General features: G+C 35.1%; 1 protein-coding gene across 1 annotated transcript in view; it reads right to left on the bottom strand.

Moving 5' to 3' along the window:
• The window catches only part of IPO7 (importin 7), a 61,566-nt gene that overhangs the window by 29,427 nt on the left and 18,041 nt on the right, over positions 1-14,098 (bottom strand). The window contains exons 2-6 of the mRNA XM_081099099.1: positions 13,568-13,649; positions 7,637-7,790; positions 7,013-7,171; positions 3,709-3,865; positions 2,207-2,296 (exon numbers count right to left, since the gene is read on the bottom strand). Coding sequence (XP_080955225.1) covers positions 2,207-2,296; positions 3,709-3,865; positions 7,013-7,171; positions 7,637-7,790; positions 13,568-13,649 — 642 coding nt within the window. The remainder of the gene's footprint in view (positions 1-2,206; positions 2,297-3,708; positions 3,866-7,012; positions 7,172-7,636; positions 7,791-13,567; positions 13,650-14,098) is intronic.

The raw sequence follows: 14,098 nt of genomic DNA on the forward strand, positions 1-14,098 counted from the left end.
CCTATTTATGAAGGATATGCTTTTTAAAATTCTGTTAGGTGCCCTCCCTCTTGAGGTCATGCCTACCCCTTTCTCCTCCTTTCCCCCCCACCCTCCCCACCGCTGCATCACCTTTGCCTTTCCCTCTCTTAAGTTCCAAGAGAACTTCTTTTGTTTCTGTAACTTGTTTCCTGAGCCTACTCAGCCCAGATGGCTCACTTCTACTACCTCCATACTTTCTCTCATAAGTTGGGGTGGGGAAAAAAATAGTTTTTTAAAAGCTTAAATCCATTTTAGTCAAGACCCAAATAAAGTCAAGATCATGACAAGTTGCTTAATCAAAACCTGCATAGTTCAAATCAAAAGGCACAAGAAACTCCAATTCAGACCTCTAATTTCAGAAATATTAGTATAAATACACAAAGATATATACATATATATATGTGTGATTGCAAAGACTTGTGTAAGAACATTCATAGCAGCTTTAACTAATACTAAAATTCTGAAACCACTAAGATGTCCATCAACTAGTGTATCCAACTTGCATATAAATGATAGTACATCCATATAATGGAATACTACTTAGCAATAAAAAGGAACATGGGGGGGGGGGGGGACCATTGGGGAAAAAGGAGACATATATAAAACTTTAGACCAGGGGTGGGCAAACTTTTTGACTCGAGGGCCACAATGGGTTCTTAAACTGGACCGGAGGGCCGGAACAAAAGCATGGATGGAGTGTTTGTGTGAACTAATATAAATTCAAAGTAAACATCATTACATAAAAGGGTACGGTCTTTTTTTTCCCAATAGTTTTATTCATTTCAAACAGGCCGGATCCGGCCTGGGGGCCGTAGTTTGCCCACAGCTGCTTTAGACAATAAATAAATTAAGCCAAAGAAGGTACATACAAAACAATTACTTTCAGCTTATAAATTCTTCCCCGTTCACAGATGTCTGCAAATTATTAAGCTAAAAATTTAGCTATGGACTTTAAAAATATATATAATTTATATGTAACATTGTATTAGTTTAAGGTATATAACATAATGATTTGATATATATATAGGTTGTTCCAAAAAAAGTATACACCCTTTAACAGCTGATAACTCAATTTTCACTCCTTTTCAGGTATAACTGATTTGAAATAATGGGCAAAGCCAGACTAAGCTTTGAACAAAGAAAATTTATTCTAAAGACCACTAGACTTTTAAGGGAATACATAAAAGATAAAGTTTAGGTACAAAACTGTAAACAGTTAAAAAATTAAGGGTACACCGGAGCCGGTTTGGCTCAGTGGATGGAGCGTTGGCCTGTGGACTTAGGGGTCCCAGGTTCGATTCCGGTCAAGGGCATGTACCTGGGTTGCGGGCACATCCCCACGGCAGCTGATCGATGTTTCTCTCTCATAGATGTTTCTAACTCTCTATCTCTCTCCCTTCCTCTCTGTAAAAAATAAAAAAAAAAAAAAAAAAATATATATATATATATATATATATATATATATATATATAAAAATTAAGGGTGCACAAATGCCCAACTAAAGGAATCTTAAAGTCTGAGATTCCACTGCTTCACAGTATTAGCAGTGCCTGGACCAATGAATGATCATCAGTTTGAAAAGAGGCACTAACCAAAAAAATTATTCATTTCTGTAGATTCTTTTTGAAGTTTGAAAATGAACTGTATGTCAATAAACACTGATTTTATAATCATTCAGTGTATATACATTTTGGGGGGACACCATGTATGTATATATTGTGAAACGATTACCACAGTAATCATTAGGAAGGTGGTCAAAAGGCACAAATTTCCAGTTATAAGTTCTGGAAATGTAATGTATAGCATGATGATGATAGTTAACAATATTGTATTATATATGTGAAGGTTGCTAAGAGCAGAGATCTTAAAAGTTTACATAAAAAATTTATAACTATGTGAGGTGATACATGTTATAAGCTCTTAATTCAAGACTGAGAAGATAAGAAACAGAAGAATTAGGATGAAATTAACAGGTATATAAACATTTAAACAATATATAAAATAACCCTTTACAAATTTTTACTTTGTATATGCACATATGTAAACAATTAAATTTTGTCTATCTCGAAAAATTTGCATAGTCAATTATGTAAGCTTATAAAGAATGTTACAGGAAATGGCAGTTAAAATTCTCAAAAGATAACTAAATATTTATTTTTAGTAATATAAGAGGACACAGACTTACATTAGGTACATCTCTGTTTACAACAGTCTTTAAAATTTCTATCCATTCTGTCAGGTTCTGTTGGTTTATCAGCTCCAGTGGTAGTGTATACTAAATTAAAATCAAAATTAATTATATTTAAAATCCTTACAAAACAGAATTTCACTTCCTTTTATTCTTCACAAAACCTACAAAAAGTATTTCCTTCAATACATATTTCTTGTTTTTTGTACATAGGCAAATTTGATTAGTTACCTACGCTGGGGAATTGTGGCAATGACAGTGGCATCCTTGTCTTACTGCCAAATTACTGGGAATATATTCTATTTTCACCATAAGGTATGATATTTATTGTGGATTTCTAGTGAACATTTTTTCATCAAGTCAAGGAAATTTTGATTCCAGGATTCTTAGAATTTTACTTAAACCAGGAATGACATCCTCTTTCCATATAAGAATTAACCACAAAATTGATTTCTTACTGTTGATACATTCTTGCATTCCTGGAATAAATCCTCTCTCTTAATAGGCTTATAAAATCAATATCCTATTTAGGATTTTAGGACATTTTCCAAAGTAAGAAGGGGCTCAACTTCTATACATGGTATGCTAAATCTCAAAAAATTCATTGCAATGATAAACATTCTGTCCTATGTCCTAAAATAATTTACAAAAAGAACTTATTTTTAATCTAAAAGATGGGGAATAGAAGCAGTACTAACACTGTCTATTTAAATCACTTAAAAAAATTGCATAAGGAGTCAAATGGAATGGTGGTATTAAAGTGCCCTTAGGCTTTAGATATTGTCTTTAAAGATCTAGCAAAGATGTGCAAAATCCAACCAAACAATGGAATGAGACAGTTATAATTTCAGTGAAGGTAAAGTCATAGGTATATTTAAATGCAATTTAAAAAGTAAGAAAGACATGAATTGAACCAAAAGTCCTGGTAGATGAAATGAATCCTTTTATGGCTATATGGCATAAAAAGAACAAGAATTTTAATCCTGATAAAAACTCTGTTTCTTAACTAATTACCCGCCACTGAGAATATAGACACAACCATTTCCTTAGCCTATAACATTGTCCCAAAAAGATTTATTAGGACAAAATACAAAAATAATGAGGCTCATTATGTGCCAGTCAAGCCCACAGTATTAGTATTTTTGTGTAACATAAGCTTAAGAATAGATTTTGTAGTTATTGGGACAATCTATGTATATGTGGATTATCAGAGTACTTGTTAGATGTAAACTATAATCAAGTAACTTATTTTCAAACTTGTAAAAGGTACAAGAAAAATTTACTAATTTTGTAAATAGTGTTGGATGGTTTAAGACAACTTAAGATTGATCACTTATAATTTAAGATTTATTAGATTTGTTTGTATATTTGGGTAAGTATGCTTGGTTAGAACTTTTAACATATTTATAATTTTGGCAACTTATATTTGACTAGCAAATCATTCTCTTAATCTAGATACACTGACTTTTTATACTTAAAAACTGCTTTATAAAAATTACCTGAACAAGAGCATAGAAGATCTTAAAAATTTGTTTCTGAATGAGAACAGACTGATCAGACTGATCAGAAAGAAGCTGAATAAAACGGTCCTTTAGCACTGGCAGGAAATGCTGCATTGCTGCTACCAATGGAGTCCGTTCCTCTGGTTTCTTGTACCTTTAGGTAAGAATACAAACTATTTCTATAAGAATTTATTTTACAATTTTATTTATAGATAACATATCAATTTAAACTACTGGTTTGTTCACACAAATATAAGCAAATAGAAGAAAAACTTACTATGCAACCAAAAGCAACTTTAGAAAAACCTCAAATAATAATAGGATATCTAAAATTTACTCAGCATTATCATGAGGTCTAATCTTTAAGGCCCCATTAGTATCCTCTTTTCTATAGCTAAAGAAACTGAGGCATAGACAAGTTAGATATCTTTCCCAGTATACACATCTAGGTATGAACCTTAACAGTCAAGAACCAGGGTTTGTACTGTTAACCACTTCACTATGCTATTTCTAATTCTGAATACTGTATAACTGAGGAGGTACAATGGTTTGCTTTTAAACTTAACAGTTGATAGATATAAAAGCAATCATATTATTATCATCCTTAAGTAATTTATATACCAAGAGTATTAACACAGAGTGGCATCTATAATGCAAAAATACTCTAAAAGCGTTATAAACCAAAAGTTTTTTTAAAATAACTCATCTGGCAACAAAAACCGACCTCAACAGGCTATTTATGATTTCATTTATTCCATTTGGAGAGACTTTTCACATACTTCATTGCTAATACAGTAATAATACTACTGAGTGCTAGTACAGATTTCAATAGGAACATTACATAACATTTATTATGTGAATCTTTCTAAAATCCAAAAAAAATCCTGCATTCTGAATCACTTTTTGCTCCCAAGATCATGTATAAAGCATTGCTGACCTAACTAAGATATTTTCACATACAGATTCTTTAGCATTTTAATTGTATTGTTAAAAAGTTTGATGCTTTATTTCAAAAAAGAAATTTGAAACATCGAATATTTAAATTAGGTTATTTAAAAGGCTTTAAATAGGCTTTCTTTTACCAGAATCGTTTTATCTACTGGTAGACTTTTTGAAGAAGGGAAATGTATTTAAGAATTGCATATCTGAGCACCTTTTTAAAAGGTAAAGGTAGACACTCTTAAAAGGCTAGATTTTTTTAGCTATTTATTGGGGAAAATGAGAACTGAGGTCAATTGCCAAGAATAAAAAATACCAAGAGAAATGTTCACACCAATAATGACTGAGACTGTTAAACAATAAAACTGACCGATTATCTGCTGAGAACACAATTGAAAAGTTATCCCTCCATTTCTGAGTCAATATAACAATTTATATAAAAGGAAGCCATTTGCACTTTCCATAAGACCCCAAAGTTCCTGAATATGTGACACCAATAAAAGCCGACTACAAGGCTACAGTGTGTCCATCTGGTGAGCTATGTTGATAGAAAATACTTAAATACTAGCTCATAACTTTTGTTAAAAAAAATAAAATACAAAACCTTCAATGGTTCATCAGTATCTAAAATATCACATACAAATTTCCCATCATGACATTCAAAACCCTCTTTAACACAGTTCTAATTTACAAGTCCAAAACTACCCCCAAATTCTCAACAGAAAATATCCATACCATAGTAGTCTCCTAACTACCCACTAAAGACAGTATCTCATTTCCACCTCTGTACCTTTCTTTTTGTTCACACTATTCCATATAGTATGACATGCCTTCCTCTTCAAATGCTCCTTCTGTGCTCCTTCAACTGACAAGTTTTTCCTGAGGATCTATGCTCCTGAAGGCCACCACAACTTCCAATTTCTCCATGAATTTTCTTAGAACTGCTTCAGTCCACACAGATCCCTTGTGAACACCTTGTGCTCCACAATCAAACACTGGCTGAAAATGAACTGGAAATCCAATATTGCAGCAGCCTCCTGTCTCCCATTTTTAAAAATCCCTGTCAAATTCTCTCCTGCTAATATTATAGGATAGGAGAGACTTAACTTCCTCAGACAACGACAGCTTATTATTGTTATTCTCTCTCATTTCAGTCACTCACTTACCAGAACTACAACTGGCACTCTGACAGAGGTTGGAGCAACAGCTGGAACATTCCTTAGCAGAAAGATGGGTAGCTGGTGGAAACACAAGAAAACACCAGTACCAATGCTGTAAATGGTATATTTCTCTCCTGCTCAGAACAAAAGCAGCAGTTCATGAGCTACTTTGAATTGAGACCCAAAAGGGTATCGTAGGCTAAATACAAGCCCCAGAATTAAAGGGCTCACAATGGCATCTGTGTAGCTTTTAGGACTGGAAATAAAGCCACCGTCATGGTGTAAGTGTCCTTCAATCCTTCCTCATAATTTTCTAATGTCGAAACTTTAATGTGCCTATCAATTTCATTATTTTCACCACACCACTAGAGAAAACCCCTTTTACATTGGACTTACTACTTTTAGTGCTATATACCTCAACTTCCACGGTTAGACTTTTTTTTTCCTGATCCCTAAACCCAGATCTAAGATGATTCCTTGGTCTAAAAGAATGTCTTACTGATACTGACAGGAACTATAATTTGCTCAAATATGCAACCACTGAAATAGGTGATTGTGATTCCCTCAAAACACAATAATTAAAACTAGTCATATGAAATTCCAACATATTCTTCTTAAAGAATTAGAGGTAGGTTCTTGTAAGTTATCAAGATCCTAAATTAAGATAAAGATTCATAGAAAGCCAGAATAGAGCTCTAATGCTCAATGTACTCTGATTCACTTCACATTTTAAAAAAGCCTTTATCTGCCCATATTGAAGAGTTAGCGCTCAGTTTTTGAATAGGAAACAAGCCCGCCTGGCTTGGCTCAGTGGTTGAGCATCAACCTATGAACCAGGTGGTCCCAGTTCAATTCCTGGCCAGGGCACATGCCCAGGTTGCAGGCTCGATCCCCAGTCGGGGGCATGCAGGAGGCAGCCAATCAATGATTCTCCCTCATTATTGATATTTCTATCTCTCCCTCTCCCTTCTCTGAAATAAAAACATATTTTAAAAAATGAACAAGGAAACATATGATTAAGAAAAAAGGGCACGAGTAGTTTATTAGTTGAACGAACAGAGGATACTACAGAAATAAAATAAGAATGCTATTTCAAAAAGAAAACACTGAATTCAAATAACATAATTCACTAATTTTAATGTATAAAATTTCCAAACCTGCCCACTTCTCAAAACTATATAGGAATTGAAAGAGACACTTACTCATAATTTTTCACAAGCTGATAAAGGCAAAGAAGAATTCCTAGCCAACAAGCACTGTTATCAGACTGAAGATAAAAGCCAATTTTGTCCACAATGGCAGTCCAGCGGCTTGGGTAATCATGTTTGATGATATGATGAATGCACGTTGTAAGCTGTACCCTAAAAGTCAAAAAATAAACAATAAGAAGGAAGAAATGCTACCTAGATAAAATTTTATTAACTAAAAACCCCCCACAACTTTTTGTCTGTTTAGACAAAAATTAGTTACTGAGCAAAAACTTAACAGTTCCTACTATTTCAAAGATCAAAAGACTATGATATAAATTACATGACAACATTCTATAGTTTTCTTTACCTCCTTTCATCTGATCACGTGTTTCACAAGTTTTACATGAAGTTTAAGTTATTGATTTTATAAATGTAAAATTTAATCGCAATACAAAAATAAAACAAATTCTCCTGTAATAACATTTGTTAAAGTTTTCTGAAATGACTCCCCTACCTTCTTCCCCCTGCCAAAACCCCACAAATTATATACCTGCAAAAATGGATAAGCTTTAAAAAATACAAATGTATGTATATGTATATATATATAGATAGATAGATAAATAGATATATAAATACCTGATGAGCTCAGGAGAGTGGATAATGGCCTCTACAATATTTTCTCGAATACAATGTCGATCTTCTTCTGGAATAGTATAAGGGGATATATCCCGTGGTGCTGTCTCGCGATCTGGCCAATACTGCGTTATCATATTCTTCAAATAGATAACACCTAAAATATAGATTAATTTTTTAAAATGATTTGAGCCCTAGCCGGTTTGGCTCAGTGGATAGAACACTGCAGACCGAAGGGTCCCGTGTTCGATTCCGGTCAAGGGCATGTACCTGGTTGCAGGCTCCTCCCCGGCCCAGGACCTGGTCAGGGTTTGTGCAAGAGGCAACCAATAGATGTATTTCTCTCACACTGATGTTTCTCTCTGTCTTTCCCGCTCTCTTCCACTCTCTCTAAAAATTCAATGGAAATCCTTAGGTGAGGATTAACAACAACAACAAAATAATAAAAATTATTTGAGAGAGAGAGAGAGAGAGAGAGAGAGAGAGAGAGAGAGAAGAGAAAAACAATGATTTCTTGTCCCACTTATCTGTGCATTCACTGGTTAATTCTTGTATGTTCCCTGGTCAGGGACTGAACCCACAATCTTGGTGTATCAGGACAATGTTCTAATCAACCGAGTTATCTAGCCAGGGGTAGAGATTAATTTGACAAAGGAGTATTTACTATGAAAGCACTGAGAATATCCCTTATAAATGTCCACACTTCCATTTTTTTCTTTCAGACCAACCATTGTTGTAACACTATCCTTTCAAAAATAAAACACATTTATTTTAAAAGTTGATAATAAACACAAATTTAATAATTAGCTACAGTAGTCATCTATAATGTTTTTATCAAATAGAGACTAAGATAACTTTGCAAGTAAACACAATATAAATTAAACTGTTAAGACCTTTTACATCACATTTATTCATAACAATTTTTATCCTAATTTCTATAGGAAAGCTATTTAGATTAATTTTAACAAATTAGTTTGATAATTGAAGTCTTTAAAGATAAAACCACCTATACACACCAATAGCGCTTCTACTAGTATCACTGCTACAGAGTTAATGTTTGTGGCCCCCAAAATTCAGATTGAAATCCTAATCCCCAATGTGATGCCATTAAGGTCTTTGGTCCCCTGGACCTGCTGGGGTTGGACCCCAGCACTTTGGTACATGACTGGGGGCTCTGTCCTCATGAATGAGATTAATGCTCTTAATAATAGAGACCCTAGAGAACTTGCTCCCCTCTCCTACTATCTGAGGTTCTATGAACCAGAAAGTGGATCCTCAGCAGATACCAAATATGCCAGTGCCTTAATCTTGGGACTTCTCAGCCTGCAGAACTGTGAGAAAGAAATTTCCATTTATAAGCCACCCTGTGTATGGTATTCTGTTACAGCAGCCCAACTAAGACACACACAAAGGTTATTTTTATCATAGAAAAATTATAGTATGTAAAGAATCTTAGTCTACAAATCTAAGCACTTCAATCATACACCACAATCACACTGCTTCAAATTCATGTTACTTTTATGGGAGAATTTGCTGTGTTCAAAATTACATATTATTTCTGTCAGCTAGCAAACTGCTATAATGTTCATTGCTAATTAACTTGAATAAACTAGACCGCTAACAATGCTTTTTATCCAGCACTCTTTTTATCCCACCCCCCCCTCCCCCCGGAAATGAAGGGAGTAGAGTGGATGAACAGGGAGAAGGAACCCTCAATCACAAATGTATAGGAAAAGGAAATTAAAATACACGTTATAATATTTTTAAAAAGTTTAAGACTACATATTAAAATACCCTTCAACAAAAGTTATAAGGTAAAATACATCTACAGTAAACACTGACTCAGTATTTGGTACTGATATATTTCAGATTAATACTACTACTAGAATTTTGATTCTTTAGCTCCAAAACAGAACACAGACCAAAATAAGAGTTTGATACAATATTTCCTTCTACTGTTATGCACAAAGGAATGAGGTATAGATACTTATTTGTAAAACGTGTTGATTTGGTATATTAAAAGTTGACTGGTCCAACAAGTGAGAACTGCACTGCAAAAAATCTCATGATTCAGTCCACTCCAGCGGTTCTCAACCTGTGGGTCGCGACCCCTTTGGCGGTCGAACGACCCTTTCATAGGGGTCGCCTAAGACCATCCTGCATATCAGATATTTACATTAAGATTCATAACAGTAGCAATGAAAATAATTTTATGGTTGGGTCACAACATGAGGAACTGTATTTAAAGAGTCAGAAGGTTGAGAACCACTGGTCTACTCCATCCAGAATGTAAGAACTACACTACAACTATAAAGACAGAATCTTTCAAAGTCTAGTAGATGAAACTACAAAGTACCACACACTACAGAGTATTATTCAATTATTACAATGATGTAACTTTTAAAAGAATGACTATGAACAATCCAATAAAAATGGGCAAAGGGCCTAAATAGACACTTTTCGAAAGAGGATATAAAGAAGGCCAAGACATGAAAACGAGCTCAAAGTCACTCATCACGCAAGAGATGCAAATCAAAACAACAATGAAGTACCATCTCACACCTGTCAGAATGGCTATCATCAACAAATCAACAAACGACAAGTGCTGGGGAGGATGCGGAGAAAAAGGAACACTCATGCACTGCTGGTGGGAATGCAGACTGGTGCAGCCACTATGGAAGACAGTATGGAGTTTCCTCAAAAGGTTAAAAATGGAACTCCCATTTGACCCTGTGATCCCACTTCTAGGAATATATCCCAAGAAAACAGAAAGGATATATGCACCCCTCTGATCATGGCAGCACAATTTACAATAGCTAAGATCTGGAAACAACCCAAGTGCCCATCAGCAGATGAATGGATTAAAAAAACGGTGGAAGATCGACACAATGGAATACTACACTGCTATAAAAAAGAAGGAACTTTCACCATTTGCGACAGCATGGATGGAACTGGAGAGCATTATGCTAAGCGAAATAAGCCAGTCTGAGAAAGATAAATATCACATGATCTTATGCATATGTGGGATATAATGATCAACATAAACTGATGAACAAAAATAGATCCAGAGACAAGGGGCAAGGGAGGGGGGGGGGGCGTTTAGAGATCAACCAAAGGACTTGTACACATGCATATTAGCATAACCAATGGACACAGACACTGGGGGCTTGCCCTCAGGGGTGGGAGTGGCTGGGGGGGTCAATTGGGGACAAATGAGACATATGTAATACTTTAAACAAACAAAAACAACAACAACAAAGAATGATTATGTATTTTACCGATTCCATAGTTTCGTTGCTTCTGTTTTTGTAATACTAAACAAAAACCTTCCTAGTAACATTTAATTTTATTCTACAGATACCCTGGACTACCAGAAAGACAAGTGAATCCTAGAGCAAATTAAGCCTGAAACATCACTGGAGACAAAAATGACAAAACTGAAGCTGTTCTACTTTTTTTTTTTAAATATATTTTATTGATTTTTTACAGAGAGGAAGGGAGAGAGATAGAGAGTCAGAAACATCGATGAGAGAGAAACATCGACCAGCCGCCTCCTGCACATCCCCCACCGGGGATGTGCCCACAACCCAGGTACATGCCCTTGACCGGAATCGAACCTGGGACCTTTCAGTCCGCAGGCCGACGCTCCATCCACTGAGCCAAACCGGTTTCGGCAAGCTGTTCTACTTTTGGCACATCATAAGAAGGCATGGTTCACTGGAAAAGACAATAATGCTGGGAAAAATATGAGGCACCAAGAAAAAAGAAAGAATAAGTATGAGATGGATTGATTCCATAAAAGAAGCCATAGGCACAATTCTATATGAACTGTGCAAGGGCTGTTGAAGATGGGATATTGTGTACCTCCCTTGTTCATAGGGTGACCAGGAATCAAAGCCACATAACACACACTAACATAATGAAGTCTCTAAAATGTGTTAAGATCCCCCTAAATGCCAAACACTTCCAACATATTAATAAAAACTGAGATTTAAAGAAAAAGATTCTTATATAAAAAAATAACCAAATGGGAAAAATGTCAACTTTGTTAGCAAAACAAAGAAATGACAGTTAAAATAATCAAAGCAACATTTTTCTATTTAATTAGAAATTTATAAAAAGATTCACTGGCCCAGCTGGTGTTGCTCAATGGTTGAGCATCAACCTATGAACCAGGAGGTTTCTGGTTCGATTCCTGGTCAGGACACATGCCCAGGTTGCAGGTTGGATCCCCAGTGGAGAGGTGTGCAGGAGGCAGCCAATCAATGATTCTCTGCCATAACTGATATTTCTATCACTCTCTTTCTCTCTGAAATCAATAAAAAATATTAAAAAAAGAAAAGATTCATTGCTGATCAGGACCCAGTTAATTACTACATTTTCTAGGTACAAAAAAGGTTCCATTGCCCTAGCTGGTTTGGCTCAGTGAATAGAGCGTCGGCCTGCAGACTGAAGGGCCGCAGGTTCGATTCCAGTCAAGGGCACATATCAGGGTTGCAGGTTCGATCTCCAGTAGGGGGCATGCAGGAAGCAGCCAAGCAATGATTCTCTCTCATCCTTGATGTTTCTATTTCTCTCTCCCCCTCCCCCTTCCTCTCTGAAATCAATAAAAATATATTTTTTAAAAGGTTCCATTATTGTGTAACTTATATACCAACTTATTTTTTTTAACCATAAAGCAATTACATTATATTCATTCATTTATTTACTGAGTATCCTCAATGTGTCAGGCAATATTTTAGGCACTGGAAATTCATCTGTTAATGAACAGACCTGAGATCAAATCCTATAAATTGAGAAATAGTTTACTGCATATAGCACATTACGGTGAATACAACTTTTAAGACTAACATTATGTAAGAAAAGGCAAATGCTTACTATACACTTAAAGCAGGGGTGTGGGATGTCTGGCCATCGAGCCATAAAAGGCTGAGAAATCATTTGGTCTGGCCCTGTCAAGGCATTAGGGGTGAGTTAATTAAATTTTTGACCAAATATAGCAGGCTAATTTTTAAGTTGGTAATTCTGTATAGCCTGTATGAATGATGTTATAAATATCTAAACATCCCTTGGCAGAAAAAAGGTTTCCCACCCCTGCACTAAAGAAAGAAAAAAAGCACCCTTTTTTTTAAAAAAAACCACAATTGGTGTAATGGAAAAACGGTAAGAAATAACACCAGAATATAAATTATAAATTGTTTTTCTAGAATGACAAAATTATTAGTATTTTATATTTCCTATGAAATTTATATATCTGCAAGTAAATAAAACATGAACATACAAATCCATTATTTTGCAGACTAACAGATAATATCAGAAGTAGTGTGCCACATTTTCAGACTTTGATACTGAAGGAATTGCTCAATATCTCGCTAAAATCTGAGCTAAGAAAGAGTACTTTTTTAAATGTTGTAAAAGCAAGTAGCTGTAAGGTACAATCACATAAACAAAGACTCTTTTTGTGTTGTTGTTAATCCTCACCTGAGGATATTTTCTCCATTGGTGTTTTTAGAGAGACTGGGAGAGGGGAGACAGAGAGAAATATCAATATGAGAGAGACACATCAATTGGTTGGGGATGGAGCCTGCAAACAAGGTGCCCTTGACCAGAATCGAACCAGGGTTCCTTTAGTCCACAGGCTGATGCTCTATCCACTGAGCCAAACCAGCTAAGGCAGCAAAGAGTCTTTTAATAAACCCCATCCATTTCTCTTTCCCACTTCTCTTTTAATGCAATGAAATACTACATTCCTTTAAATTAAACTCTGCCACCAAATATCAAAGCACCTGCTGTTTCTAGTAAACACATAAGGGTAAACCAATTTTCAGGGAAGAAAATCACTGATGGGCCATCCAGGACATTTCTGCTATTCAACTGTAAACCTTTTAAACAAGATATTTACATACACTCAAGAAAATAATTCAGGAAACTTGCCTGCTTGTCTCACAGGTAAATCCAGTTGTTCTGACATAGTAATCTGAAGCAGTGTCGAAACAAAATTCAGAGACTTGTGTGCCTATAAACAAAAACATACATTTTAAATTTCAGCAAACAAATATTCTCAGTACTCTATCCCACTGTTTGGCTGTCACAAAAGGCTCTCTGTAAACTGGTTCCAGTGTTATTTTCTGTCACTCACCTATAATAACTCAAAAAAAATTTAACATCCTAACTCCTAAAACATTTGAGGTGTTTGCATTTGCCTGCATTCTACTGCATTTCCCATTTACCCCAGTTAGCATTCTTAGCCTACACTGGTGTCAGCAGCTCAAAATCAATATCCTCTATGACACCTATTTCCCCAATTCAGTAATAATTTCTCCATAGAAACGTTGTTATGTTCAGCTTGTAAAAATCAATCAACTGTATCCTAATGATCACTTTTCTATATGCATGTTATATTTCAATAGAAAAATTAAAAAACAACATTTTGAACATTTAATAAAAGTAGAATACAAACTATGA

The sequence above is a fragment of the Myotis nattereri genome (assembly GCF_964212035.1).
Source record: "Myotis nattereri genome assembly, chromosome: 9".
Lineage (NCBI taxonomy): Eukaryota > Metazoa > Chordata > Mammalia > Chiroptera > Vespertilionidae > Myotis > Myotis nattereri.